At 41.5% G+C, this 12,568-nt stretch overlaps 2 protein-coding genes across 5 annotated transcripts in view; one reads left to right on the forward strand and one right to left on the reverse strand.

Annotated features, from left to right (window-relative positions):
- Window positions 1-2,062, forward strand: part of SHOC1 (shortage in chiasmata 1) — a 48,449-nt gene extending 46,387 nt beyond the window's left edge. For 3 of the 4 annotated variants that reach the window (XM_064643297.1, XM_064643300.1, XM_064643299.1), the window contains one exon: window positions 1,530-2,061. In XM_064643297.1, the coding sequence (XP_064499367.1) occupies window positions 1,530-1,630 (101 nt within the window). In that variant the 3' untranslated portion in view covers window positions 1,631-2,061. Of the gene's footprint in view, window positions 1-1,529 lie in introns of all 4 variants that reach the window. The other variant, XM_064643296.1, reaches the window with a different exon arrangement.
- A 3,551-nt stretch (window positions 2,063-5,613) lies between these two features.
- On the reverse strand, window positions 5,614-12,568 carry GNG10 (G protein subunit gamma 10). Its single transcript, XM_064641202.1, has 3 exons — window positions 12,360-12,568; window positions 8,957-9,088; window positions 5,614-7,224 (listed from the first exon to the last, which is right to left on the reverse strand). The coding sequence occupies exons 1-2, from the start codon at window positions 12,438-12,440 to the stop codon at window positions 8,963-8,965; spliced, it is 207 nt and encodes a 68-aa protein (XP_064497272.1). The 5' UTR covers window positions 12,441-12,568; the 3' UTR covers window positions 5,614-7,224; window positions 8,957-8,962.

The following is a 12,568-nucleotide window of genomic DNA, read 5'->3' on the forward strand; positions in this document are numbered from 1 at the left end:
ATTTTTTCAAATTCCTCTGCTTCCCCGTAGGTGAGGTGTCACATTCTTTTAAAAATCTAAGGTTAAGCTTGTTAAGTAAAGTGCCCAACTCCTAGTACAGATGACTTAATTATGATTTCTCTGTTGCTGCCTGTCATTAAATCTTTTGGTGGAATATGAAGGTCACCACAGCATTAAAATATTTTCACTAATTAGACCAGACTCATTCATGAAACCATAAGCAACTAATTTAAATTACTCTGTTTCATGGACTGCTTAAGGTAATTATGACAGTAAAGAAAGGAAAAGTTAATTGGATATGGTGAACTTTTAATATTCAGCTATGTAAATGTAAATTTTCACACAGAAACTCTGAACAGACCTGTTGCCTCTCCTTTGGGATTAAAATTGAGATCTGTAGCATTGCTGAGTAGTTAACAAGTATTTCAGTAACCTGTAACTGGCATTGATAGCATAAAATAGTAAATACAGTATTTTCAGTAGAGATCAGGGCAGACTCTTCTGGTACCACATTTTACAGTATTCTGAAAGCACTGTGATCTCCAACTGATAAGCCTTCTGTAATATTCTTGCCCAGTAAGGCAAAGGTAATTAAAAACAATTTTTTAAAAAAAGTGATTTTTTGTTTAGATTTTGGAAGAATAGGCTTATTCTACTTTATAATTCACTAACCAGGAGAAAAATAAGCATACTAAATAGTTTTGCATGCTATCACAAAAAATAAATAAATAAATAAAACCCAAACAACCCCCCCTTAAGAGAGTGAAAGTCTCTGAAGGCTCAAATTTGATAAATGTAAAATCCCACATTTAAGAAATATGTAAAGAGTCAAGTTAAAAAGACACATGTCCCAGGCTTTGAATCAAGCTCTCATTAAACCACAGAGAATTAATGACACCATGTCAAGCCAGTATTTCTACTGGAACAGATTAAATCCTTAGGTCAGTGTTAGAGTTTTCTGACAATACTTTTTGTGAAGACCAAACAGAATTTTCTTACAGTAACTTGTTTCGAATAAGCAACTTCTCAAATACTTTATTGTAAAAGTACTTGAATATCAAGAATGTAAGTAGCTTTTTTAAACAACTTAGAAACATGAACATAAATGGTTAAAAAGAATTCACTTTCAACAATTACCAAATATACTGTGTAATATTAATGAAATAGAAATAAGCATTAAAATCTTTTCTGAAATAGTGTTGCTAGGCATAGTGTAGGTTGATTTATTTATTTTTGTATAAGGTCTCTATACATACTATATATGAATATATTCTTATTATGGGATGATATGCATAAAATTGTTCAGTAGCAGTAAATAGTAGTTAATATTAATCTGTACATATTTTATTTTATGGCATTTGATACTTTTCATAGAAAGGGTGCTGGTTAAAGCTAGTCTGTTACTGCTTCTGAGAAACACAGTTAAGTCTGCTGAAGTTAAGTCAAACACATATGAAACACATAGTTAAGTTATATGTTGTATTTGTAGTTTATCATGGGGCTTTTTTTCTCCTCTACTTCTTTTCCAGATTCAGGATTTCCAGAAATACCAGAGTTCAAAAAGAGGAGACTGACATATGAAAGAGTTCCTGGAAGAAATGACGGACAAACACGTCTTAAATTCTTTTGAATGGAATGGGGATTTGCATACTACATTTATTTTTTTAAATTCCTGAAGTCTTTGAAGGGAAATAGATTAATTTTTATTGTTGTTAATTTTTAGAAAGAAATTAGGATTTGAGAATCCTTACTAGTTCGGGATTCTTTTGTCTGTTTTTAAAGTTTTACTAAACAAACTAGTTCCTTGAAGCTTGAGAATTACTGCTTCTTTCTTTGTTCTCAGGGGTGGTATAAAGGTGCTTTATCACTCTTCACATAAAAAATAAAATATGAATGGAAAAAAAACAGATGCTGAAGCTCCTGGTGTTTTCAACTCACCTATGTTTGCTCCCTGAGCATGCAGCTTTTCAAATGTAAAAATAGGTTGGATCTGCCAGAATCTCCAGGCTTCTCATAAAGTCTCAAGAAATTTCTTGCACCTAGATCTGTGACTCTTTATAGTTGTCCTTTGGGTTCTGATCCACTTCTTCCTTCTGCCAGCTCCTTTAGGAACCATGTGATAAGTTCCTGAACTTTTTTAATCACAATTAAACTACAGGAAAAACCTGTATGTTTTATGGACAGCATTTGAAGGATGTGTTGAAATTTAGCATGCTCATAGATTTGATTCAGGGAACTATGCTGTGACCCTCACTTTCTGCATAACCTGGTGGAGGCTATTTGTTGTCATCTATGTTTTTGAGCCTTCTGGAATGCATTGGCAAGTAGGGAGCTGAGAGTCATCTGGGAGGCATTTCCAGATACTGTAGGCTACAACTAGAAGGGGTGAGAGATAAGGAAAAAAAGCTATCTGAACTGTGAGCTACAGAAGAGCACAGAATAGTGTCCAAACCCTCCTTTCCATCAAAAGATTTGGCAACAAAACTGGAAATATGTATGGGAGCAATGGTAGACAGTAGCTCCATTCTGCTGCAGGAATGCATACACAGTTTGCACGGGCATGCCTGCCAGCTCCAGGATGTCTCTGTCTGATCAGTGGCCTTCAGCTGAGATGATTCAGGTTTCAAACCCACAAACCTTTTTAAGCTTGATGCAGTAACAGAAAGTGTGTGTGGGGAAGTAATAAAGAAAATAAAAAACCACTACGTTTATGGTTTATGCTTGTAGTTAAATACTTATTTGACATTAAGCACATATTCACTGTATGGATAAATGAAAAAAGGACTTAGGGGAGAAAGTTTTGGTCTCTCAGAGAAAGTAGATTGCTGATTTTTAACTGAATTCTTAAAAGCTATGATGACAGCACTAATCACAATTTTAGTTCACAGTAATATCCCCAAATTATTTGTACCCTGATTATTTGCAAGATTTTAGAAAATACCTTTCACGGGTGATAATATAAAAAGATTTCTAGTAAAATTGCAACCAAGCCAGCGTTTCCCTGAATAAGATGAAGACTTATATAAAAATTGCAGTTTGCTTACTATTTCTGGCCCATTTTTGTGGTCATCTGACCTAACCATTTTCTGTCTTTTGCATCATGGGTCTGACTCTGTTTTTTAAAATTACCTCCCAGTTTGCGAGAACCAGGAATCTCTTCTTTTAAAAGTGCAGCTCTACAGAGTCTCAGTCACAGAAGACCACAGCTGGAGAAAATTATAGCTGCCAGTGCCAAGCTATGTATTTATGTCTTCCTTTCCCACAGGCAAAGGCTGACACCAGAACTTTCACATGAACAGTTGTGAAAGAGTAGCTTAGATAATCTATAGGTTACTTTGAAAACAAAGACATGTTGTCTACATTAAATAAGAAAATTCAAATGCTGTCTGCATTAAGTTTCATTAGGTAGAAAAAATGTCAGTGTACAGTTAACTTAAGGACAATGTAGTGGAAAATAAGGAAAAATGTTTGCAATGACTGATTGCTTTACTGTATTTGTTTATGACAAATCTCAATTTCTCACAGATATGGACACATTGACAAATTTATCAAATATGACATTCTTCCCCCTCGTGAGTTTAATGTGGAGTAAAATTACTATGGCACTACAAAGATGCATTCCCCTCTCCCCCCCCCCCCCCGAAGTATCTATAACTAAGAATTAGAAAGCAACTAATTCGTACACAAAAACGTGCAATACAGAACCTAATTGCCAGTCCAGGACATTCCATTCCTGGAACAAGTTTGTAAACTTTTTATGACCAGGCAGGTGGCACCTGTAGGTGTCTTGCTGATAGACTGAAGGAGAGGACAGTGAGCAAAGGGGGTCTTGTGGTTCGTGTGAGGCACTTTGTGTACAGATGTGTGCACTCACAGTGTGCTTTACTGGGGGCATCCTGTGGAACCTGTTGCCATCAGATGGTGTGAAGGCCTCTGTGCAGCAGACAGCCCTCTTGGATGGGCTTTGGTAAAGCCTGTGAAGGGAGCTAAGATGCTGCCCACAGCTCTCCACCCCACTGCAGATTAGACCTGTTAAAGCAGAGGCAGCAAAATGCAATGCTTGTCCTGGTCTAAGGCATCGCAGTGTTGAGTTCAGCGCAGTAATGCAAACCGCGGTACACCAGCAGCTGTCCTGTAGACTGGGTAGGTAAGAGACAACCTGTTCTGCTGCCTACAGAAGCAGACAGCTGTCCAGGCTCATTTGTCAGGTTCCTTGGTTACACCTAGAAAAGGGGACCTGCAAAAGCTGAGCCGCTAAGATGCTGCCTCATCTACCCAGCACAAAATGACCAGCAGTGGCATACTTCATCACACTGATTCCCAACACAAAGACAAGAGCCTCAATGCCAACTAATCCCACTCTGGAGCTCCTTCTGACACTCAACTTTTGTCACAGCACATGGCCTGGGAGGGCAGAGGTGGCATTGCTGTTAATCCTCTCCCTGCTTGTACCCAGCAGCTCAGCTGCACACTGCCCTGAGAGCAAAGGGGTGCAGCAACCACACTCCTCTGGAGAGGCTGGAATCCGTGTCTGAGGAATAACCACCATGCTCAGAGGAACATCGTGGGGGAGTGCTCCCAATCCATCTCACAGCTGCTGCATGGGTCTTTCTATCCACCACTGGTGCAAGACATTGATGCAGCCAGGATCTGCAGTGTGCTCACAGTGCTGCTCCTCTAACGTGTGCTGACTGTGGTGCTCCTGCTGAAAAGAGACCACGTGGAACTGGGCAGGGCGGCCAAGAGACAATAGCGGCTGACTGGCTGTCCAGCAGCTCTCTGCTGCACATTGTGATTTGGCTACTCCTTATGCCAGCTCAGCAGCCACTCCAGAACTTGAGCTAAGCCAGGAGGTGTGTGCAACAGTGGGGGGGCGATGGGGGTGGGGAGAGAAACAGATGTGAGAATGAGGGGAGATTTATGTCAGGAGGTAAAAGAAATACGAAAGGCTTGCCAGGGAGGCAGTGGCCAGCACCCAGGTGATGGCTGTCCCAGGCCTGTTGAAGCATATGCTCATCAGTACCTTTGACTTTAGCATTTTGACCCCTGATTGCCCCTGTGCAAGTGAGATTAACCGTGCTTTCTCTGGACCTCAGCAGTGCATACCTGTGTCAAGTACTAGAAAAAAACCGCCATATTCAATAGCCTACTGTAAAAGGAAGCCAGAGCAAAGAAAACCTCTTAAGGAAGGAGGTTCTCTCAAAAGAATGTGTATTTAGAGGCACAATACATATTGGCAGTATTACAGCACTCATGTTGGTGTCTTTCTGCAGGACAGCAAGCATGAAAATCTTTTGACAAAGACATCAGCCTGGAGGACACCTGCTGCCCCATTTCAGTGAACATTCATGAACATTAAGTACTCAGAATTCTTCCTTACAGTTTCAAGACGTGTAAGTGAGCCTGATAACATTGTTACTATTTACCACGGAAATAGTAAATAGCTATAAATAGGATTTTTCTATTAATAAGATTTTCTAAAAATCCAACAGCAACCTTCTCTTCCCAAAAAAGCAAAGTGCTTGAGGCCTCCCCTCCCACTGCAAAATCCAAGTACCCTCCTCCTTACGGTATCTGCTCTTTGTTACAATTACACAATGAGTTCAAAGCCAATAGTGATAGGAATTTTATTTCCAAACTTCTAAAAGATTAATACAAACAATAGAAAGTAGACAAAATTAAAAACCTATTAAAAAAGTTAGTTATCGTTGTAAAAGTGCTCTATAAAAAAGTGAAGGCAAATCACCAAGTACATTTTAGTAAGTTTCATGTATTGCAAACCTTGACAGTGATGCATGCAAGTGTCTTTGGGTGTTCCTGGATTTTTAGTGTCTGTTTGGTCACATTTTAAATACATCAAGAAAATTCCACCATAGCAGTACTTTTACAAATACATATTAGAAGAAGGATTACAGATTAGAAGTATTGCAAAAAAAATGCTTTAGAAATCAAGCCTATGCTATATATTGTGTCCAGCACGTCTAAGACGTGTCATTTATGCACCGAGATGCACTTAAAAAAACCCCTGAATTTGGCTCCAGGTCTTGCTAATGGAAGCAAAATTCCCCTTGAGAATGTTACTTCAGCACTAACAGCATTTAGCTCTGTACCCTAATTATTCAGTTTTGGGTTGTTTTCTTTAGGGAAAAAAACAAACAAACATTTTTGCTATCACTCTGGTGTTCCAGTTTATCAAGACCAAAGTAAGTAATTTGGTAAAAATTCACATGTTTTTCATTTCTAAAATGTAAACTTCTTAGGTAATATTTGTACAGTTAGCATAGTATGTAACAGCGGTGATGATTATGAAAAGAATGAGTTACTGTATCAGGGATGTTGACACTTTTGGTCTGTGTTTGGCCCAGCCACTTGTAAGAGTTTATATTTTCCCTGCCAAGTTCACTGATAAAACGAGAACTTCGTCCTTGGAGAGAGAGCTTCTTGTATAAACTGTATTAAATGGTGTTCTGTGATTGGCCTGTCATCTGTCAAGGACATTGGAAGGAGAAACCAAAGAGGAGTTGATGAAGTAACAACCCCCGACTCAGTTAGAAAAGACCCCCGAAGCAGACTGCGCATGTGGAAGGGAAATTCCGAAGTACTCATCCATGCGCCGAAGGGATGCACTTGTATAACCAAGGGGGTGGGACTGAGAACCTCTGGTGGGGAGGTGCTGGCCACACCTGCCTAGGCAGATGTGCTCAGTTGATTGTATAAAAGCAGACAGCTCGTTTTTTGGGGTAGCTTGCTCCACACAAAGGACCAAGCTGTCTTTAGTGGGGACGCCTGCTATGTGTGAGCCTGCTAACCCTCCGAAAAATGCAGCTGCTGCAGAGGATTTTATGGCATTCAGAGTTGGTAAGATACCCAATGAATGACACCTGAGCGAGTAGGGTGTCGTATTTCCTCATCGTTTTCTCTTTCTCTCGGTTCCCGTTTACTTCGGCCACTTCTTTGTAATAAATATTGGGCTTTTTTGTTGAGATTTCAATGGTGTTATAGTTTTCAGTATGCTTCGAACCCACCCTAATACAGTTACATTAAAAAACTTTAAAAATATTACCAAAAGATAGTGGAATACAGATTCACAAGAACAAACAAATAAATATCTAGGACACTGTTTTTAGCCACATAAAAGTCAGGACACAAAGGGAGACTTTTCTTGTGAAGGAAAGGCAGTTATTATTCATGTCATGCTTGAAGGCAATTCTCTGATGACCTTCCCTATAAGAGGAAAAAGAAAAGATTTATTAAATGCCATCTTCCTAAGCTTTCTTTTACAAATTACAACAGAAAAGCTCCTTCGCACTGAAGAAAACATGAATAACCTTTCTTTGTTGGATATTGGTATCCTCGCATATAGTAACATTTCTTATTGGCTTTTTTACTTTGCTCTGATTTTCTTATGATCCTAAGATAACAAAATAATAATAAACTTCATATTTTATCTATTAGCAAAAAAAATACTAAATAACATCCTGGGCTGAGCTATGCATTTCTCAAAGCATAATAAATTAATCATCAAACTCTTGTGAAAATATTTTGTAACCTATCTGAATGATGGGATCAAAGTTGAATCCTACAATACATACATCCATACACACAGAGACTGTCAAAAAAAAGAAGAGGTAGAAAGGCTGCTTCAGTAACAGAAGAACACATGCAACAGTCACTATCAATTTTATCTTATTTGCATGAATAATTAATGGTAGCACCTAAATTAAGAAAATCTACTTTTGCTTCTCCCCTGCCAAGTTTTTTCCAGAATAGCATCTCATGTCCAGTTGTTCTCTCTCTTTAGGTTCAAACCTGTTTTGTTAAACCTATGTAGCAACAATCAAAGCCACGCTACTGATGAGGCAAAAGCTCATCTGCAAGCTCAGGAACCCTGGCAGCAGGAAGGGGAAGATTTTATGTTCTAGCTTAAATTCTGCCCTTAAGAAAACATTCCTTTTTTGTATTTGACAGCACTCTCAAAGAAGGAACAGAATTCAGTGGCTCTTCCTCTCTCTGCAGATTTTTCAGCTCTTTAGCAGGAACTATTTTTATTTTTTTCTTTTAAAGAAGAGTAACCCTTCTAAATATCCTACTTCCACATTCATTTGTCACACAGAAGAAATAGATTTTCCAAGTTATGGTGTGGTCCTGCCTAGGGCTACTGGCATGCATTGGTGTTTCTTTCTCCTGCTGCAATCACTGATAACCTGTACGACTAATGGGAGAGGCTGGAGTGGGAATCACAGAACTGGATCCCAAAGATTTGCAGATGCTGGATGGTCACCCACCCATGTACTCTGCAGGTGTTACAGGGGTACAAGCCAGGCAGAGTGCAAAGGCAGAGTTTAGAGGGTAGCTCATCCCTTAGACCTGTGCTGAAAAAGGATGTGATTACAGAATGCCTCAGCTCCTCTTTGCTTCCATCACTTTTGGTGCTGTACCAGGAGTAAGAACAGAAAGAGCTTAAGGACAGACATAGCCAAATAAACTGCAAGATGACATTGAAGACCAAATGTATTTTAACAAGGTTCTTGCTTAAGCTGTGAACTAGTTATCACAACACATGCAACTGCTACAGCTTTGTCTTCTCCAGGCTGGGGATGTGACTGGGTTTTTTGTCTGTCTGTGTCAAACACAACTGTGTGTCTTAGACAATTTTAATTAGTTTGGATGCTGCTAAGGACTCTAGAGTTGCTCAAACACAAAAATACAACCATCCTAACAAAAAAAACCCAACTGACAAACAAAACACTTCCAGAAGGAGGTGTGGGAAAAAAACATGCTTCAACTGCCACACCTAAAAGAAACAGAAAACCATTTGCAGAGCCAGTAGGGAAATGATAAACACTTATCCACAAAGAACTCAACATTTAAACAACTATCACCATGTTTCTTTGTCCCTGCAAAGGGCTTGAGTTTCAAAACAGAGTGGTTGTCATGGTATCTGTGACTTTATTACCTGCTTTCAGAGTAGAGCACAGGATCGGGGTTCTCGGAAGGGATTACTCCCCGCAGGAACCCCAACAAGCAAGGCATCTTTGCAGGCATTTTGCATACAGTACTGCTGGAGTTCTGCAGCTGCCTGAGAGACCTGAAAAGGAAAAACAAACCCGGAGAGGAAACTAATTCATTCATAAGCATCTACTAGGCATTTCCTCTTGAAGAGCTATTATCAAACAGAGCTGGAGTGCAGCCAAGTCAGTTCTTGGATTCTAAAACACCAAGTAAGTCAGAACAGAAGCACATTTACAAAGCTCTGAGGAACCATGCATGAAATACTAGGCTAGTGATGAGCCAGGAAAGTGCAGAGGACTGAGGTTCAAGTGTGATGCAAATTGTCCTCATTAAAATGCACCGAGACCTGACCACAGTATTTTCCAATCTACTTTTTTTCAGGTTTATATCTGAACTCTTTGATTCTCAGATAATTTATTAAAAGGATTTTAATTTCCAAACTTTTAAGCAACACAAACCATACTAAGGAATGAAAGAAAGAAGAGGAGGATGTAAAGCTTTTTAAGACCGTCCAAATTGTCACCTTTCCCCAGCAGTGAATTCAGAACTTCAAATCCACATTCTGGCCCCAAAGAGGAGAGTCCAGAGCTGCAGAACAAGCCCAGGATCCCAAAGATAAGATGTCTTCAGCACTGAACTCCCCTGCTCTCCCTGTGGATGGCAAGTCAGTCATGTACCTGTATTCCTGAAGGACAATGTAGAGGAATTCACAATGTCCCAGACACACACTAGGAATTGCTGCATGGAACTGTCAAAATCCATGACATCTGTTTTTTTATAAAAGGAAATAACAGACCATATTGATGGGAACACAAGTTCCCCTCTTAGCTTACCTCTGATTTGTTACAGGACTCCTGAAATAATGATTTTTCTTCCTACACAACTTTGCAGGGTTGCCAAAACAATAACCAGAAGGACCACCCACACTTCCCAGCCTCCTGTCTAAAGGGGCCACCCAGGAGCCCTGATGGAATTTTGGTTCTGGGCCATCCCATCTAACAGCATCTAGAAGTACATGGGAAATCTGGCCTAGCACATTTGCTGTTTTGCTGCTCTCCTGCTCACCACCTTCCAACTCTCCTCCATGATCTCCTCCAAGACACTCAACCTGGCACTGCCCAAATTTACTTGGCTGTTGTCAGCACTTCAGGGAGATGCTGTGAGGAGCATTTCTGCTCAGCTTCCCAGGTTCTCTTGGGCAGAGTACAGGGAGAAGTAAGGATTCCTGCTACATCAGTGGGCTTTGTCACTTCTTCCTTACTTGAGGAGAACCCTTCTAGAGGCTGCAGGGGTGTCCTGCAGTCCCTTGGACCCCCTGCACCACTACCCCCCTTGCCTCAACCACAGCTGGTACCCTTGCTGGTACCTGACTATGAACCACAGAGATGCCACCTGCCAACACTGATCAGGCCAAGGCTGCGTGGAGATCTTTTCTGGGAGAGTTAGCAGTTCCTCACAGCATCTCCTTGCACTTTTCTATCAAACTTTCCAGCACATACTAAGCTATATTATATATTGGTATAATTTTTTTTTTTACAAACCAGATCTACTCTTAGCCCTACCTATGCCCCATAAAATTCTTCATTCCTTCAGTTCACATGAAAAGTACAAGGGTTTCTGCCATATTTCATCACACGACAACCACGCTCCCTGCAACAGCCTCCTGTGTGCAAGATGTGTGTGGGTACTTCTTTCTACTCAGTTTCCTCTTTCTGAAAATATTTTTCCTGTCTGCTTTTTCAGCTGGCAGAGTAAACAAAATCACCATGGAACTTTGTAGTATGAAATGTATTTTTAAAAATCCTTTCATAGCCTTCTTCCGTCTGGAAACACATTGTCTATTCAAAGTAGCCTAAACAATGTTTTCTCCTATACCAGTCTCTGCTAAAACTGAACCAGGTGGTTTTTCCCCAGGTGAATATAGTCCTCATTAGTTTTACACTGCATCTCAAGAAAGCCAAATGACACTTTTTATAAGATACATTTTTAATCATGTATCATTTCAAAGCCATGAACAGGTTCCTAGAACAGCAGACTTGGAAATAGATTGCTGCGTACAATGCTGCAAGAAAAATGAGACCGAGGCCAATCAAGGCCAAGTCTCCCTGGAATACAAACAAACCCATAATAAATACATAGGAAGTCCAGTTCCAGAATACATTATGGGCACAAAGTACCTGCAAACTATAAACTATGTATTTTATACCCCCTCCCCACCCACAAAAAAACCCCGCAACAGGGCGAGGGGGGTATATATTCCTCAAAATGAGCAGGAACAGAGATCCAGGCACCAGCAATAACTGGTGGTTTGGTCAACCATTTCAGTGTTAGACAATATCCCTCTTGCCACAAGAGTCTACATTTGTACTCTGAGCCGTGCTGTTTCTCAGATTCCCACACATCACTGCAGTGATAAATCACAGTCACTTGTAGCGAATCAAGCATCTGCTGATTCAGAATGTGCTAATAAAATTTACTAACATTAACAAATTGATTAGGATGATATCCAAAAGCCATAGTGGTTTCACCTTGCAATGAATACTTCAAATTTTCACCAGCACAGAGTCAGAAGTAATGAGGAAAAGTATTTTGAATTATTTTTTAAATCAATTAGCTAAGTTCCTGCAACTCAATGTACCGGCATTGTTGTCAGATTGAGGAAGCTGTGTTTTGTGACGGGCCAGAGAAAATGGCGAAAAAAGGAGGTGATGAAAGAAGAGGAAAGCACTGGATATAAATTATTTTGACCTTCATCCCTTCACAGACTGTGCTGGATTTTGTGAGTTGTTGGAAAGAGTCGTTTTTGCAAAGTAGTTGTGGACTCCCCCAGACCTGCTGCGAGCTAAGAGCTGTCTCGGACAAGTCACCAAACCTGAGGAGCTGGCGGATGACAGGACCGCCTCACCAGTCCGCCTTTGTCTGGAAATATGCAAGCAGGAGAAGGTTCATGCATGCGTAGCAAATGGCCTGCCTTCTCCAAGTGTGCCAGCGGGTACCACACCGCGCTGCCTCCCCCTGCAGATCCTGCCAGCTCTCCGAAGCGGGGGGGAGTCGCCTGGCTCCGCTGCGAGGAACTACTCCCGATTATCTGCTTGCTTGTGCAGAACTAACGAGGGGCTACTGTATTATTTATCACGGCTCCTTCTACAGGGAACAGCACTCGCTTCACCGCGCCCGCAGGGCTGGGGCTCCGAGCTCCCCCAGGGCACACGCACCCCTCGTCCCCTTCCTTCCCAGGGCGCGGACAACGCGGAGGAAAGGGCAAGAGGGGATTCTCTCCCGGCCCCGCCGCGGAGGTCAGAGCACCCGTGCCTCCCCCCGGCCCCGGGTCCGGCACCCCCGCTCACCTTGATCCTCTCCACGGCCGCCTCCAGCTTCAGCTGCTCCACCAGCCGCTGCATGGTGCTCAGGCTGCCGCCCGACGACATGCCGAGTCCAGGGGAAGACGGAGGGCGTGAGGCTGCAGGGCAGAGCAGGACACAGCCGGGCAGAGCGGCTCCGGCGGGCTCGGCTGGGCTCGGCTCTGCTCCCTCCGCCCCGGGGAGGGGCCGCGGCC

Source organism: Pseudopipra pipra, chromosome Z (genome assembly GCF_036250125.1).
Source record: "Pseudopipra pipra isolate bDixPip1 chromosome Z, bDixPip1.hap1, whole genome shotgun sequence".
Lineage (NCBI taxonomy): Eukaryota > Metazoa > Chordata > Aves > Passeriformes > Pipridae > Pseudopipra > Pseudopipra pipra.

Excerpts from the sequence above, each read along its gene's own strand:
- GNG10 (XM_064641202.1), bottom strand. The coding sequence starts at position 12,440 with ATGTCGTCGGGCGGCAGCCTGAGCACCATGCAGCGGCTGGTGGAGCAG. Across the intron at positions 9,089-12,359 it reads CGGCCGTGGAGAGGATCAAG|GTCTCTCAGGCAGCTGCAGA; the intron begins GTGAGCGGGGGT and ends TTTCCTTTTCAG.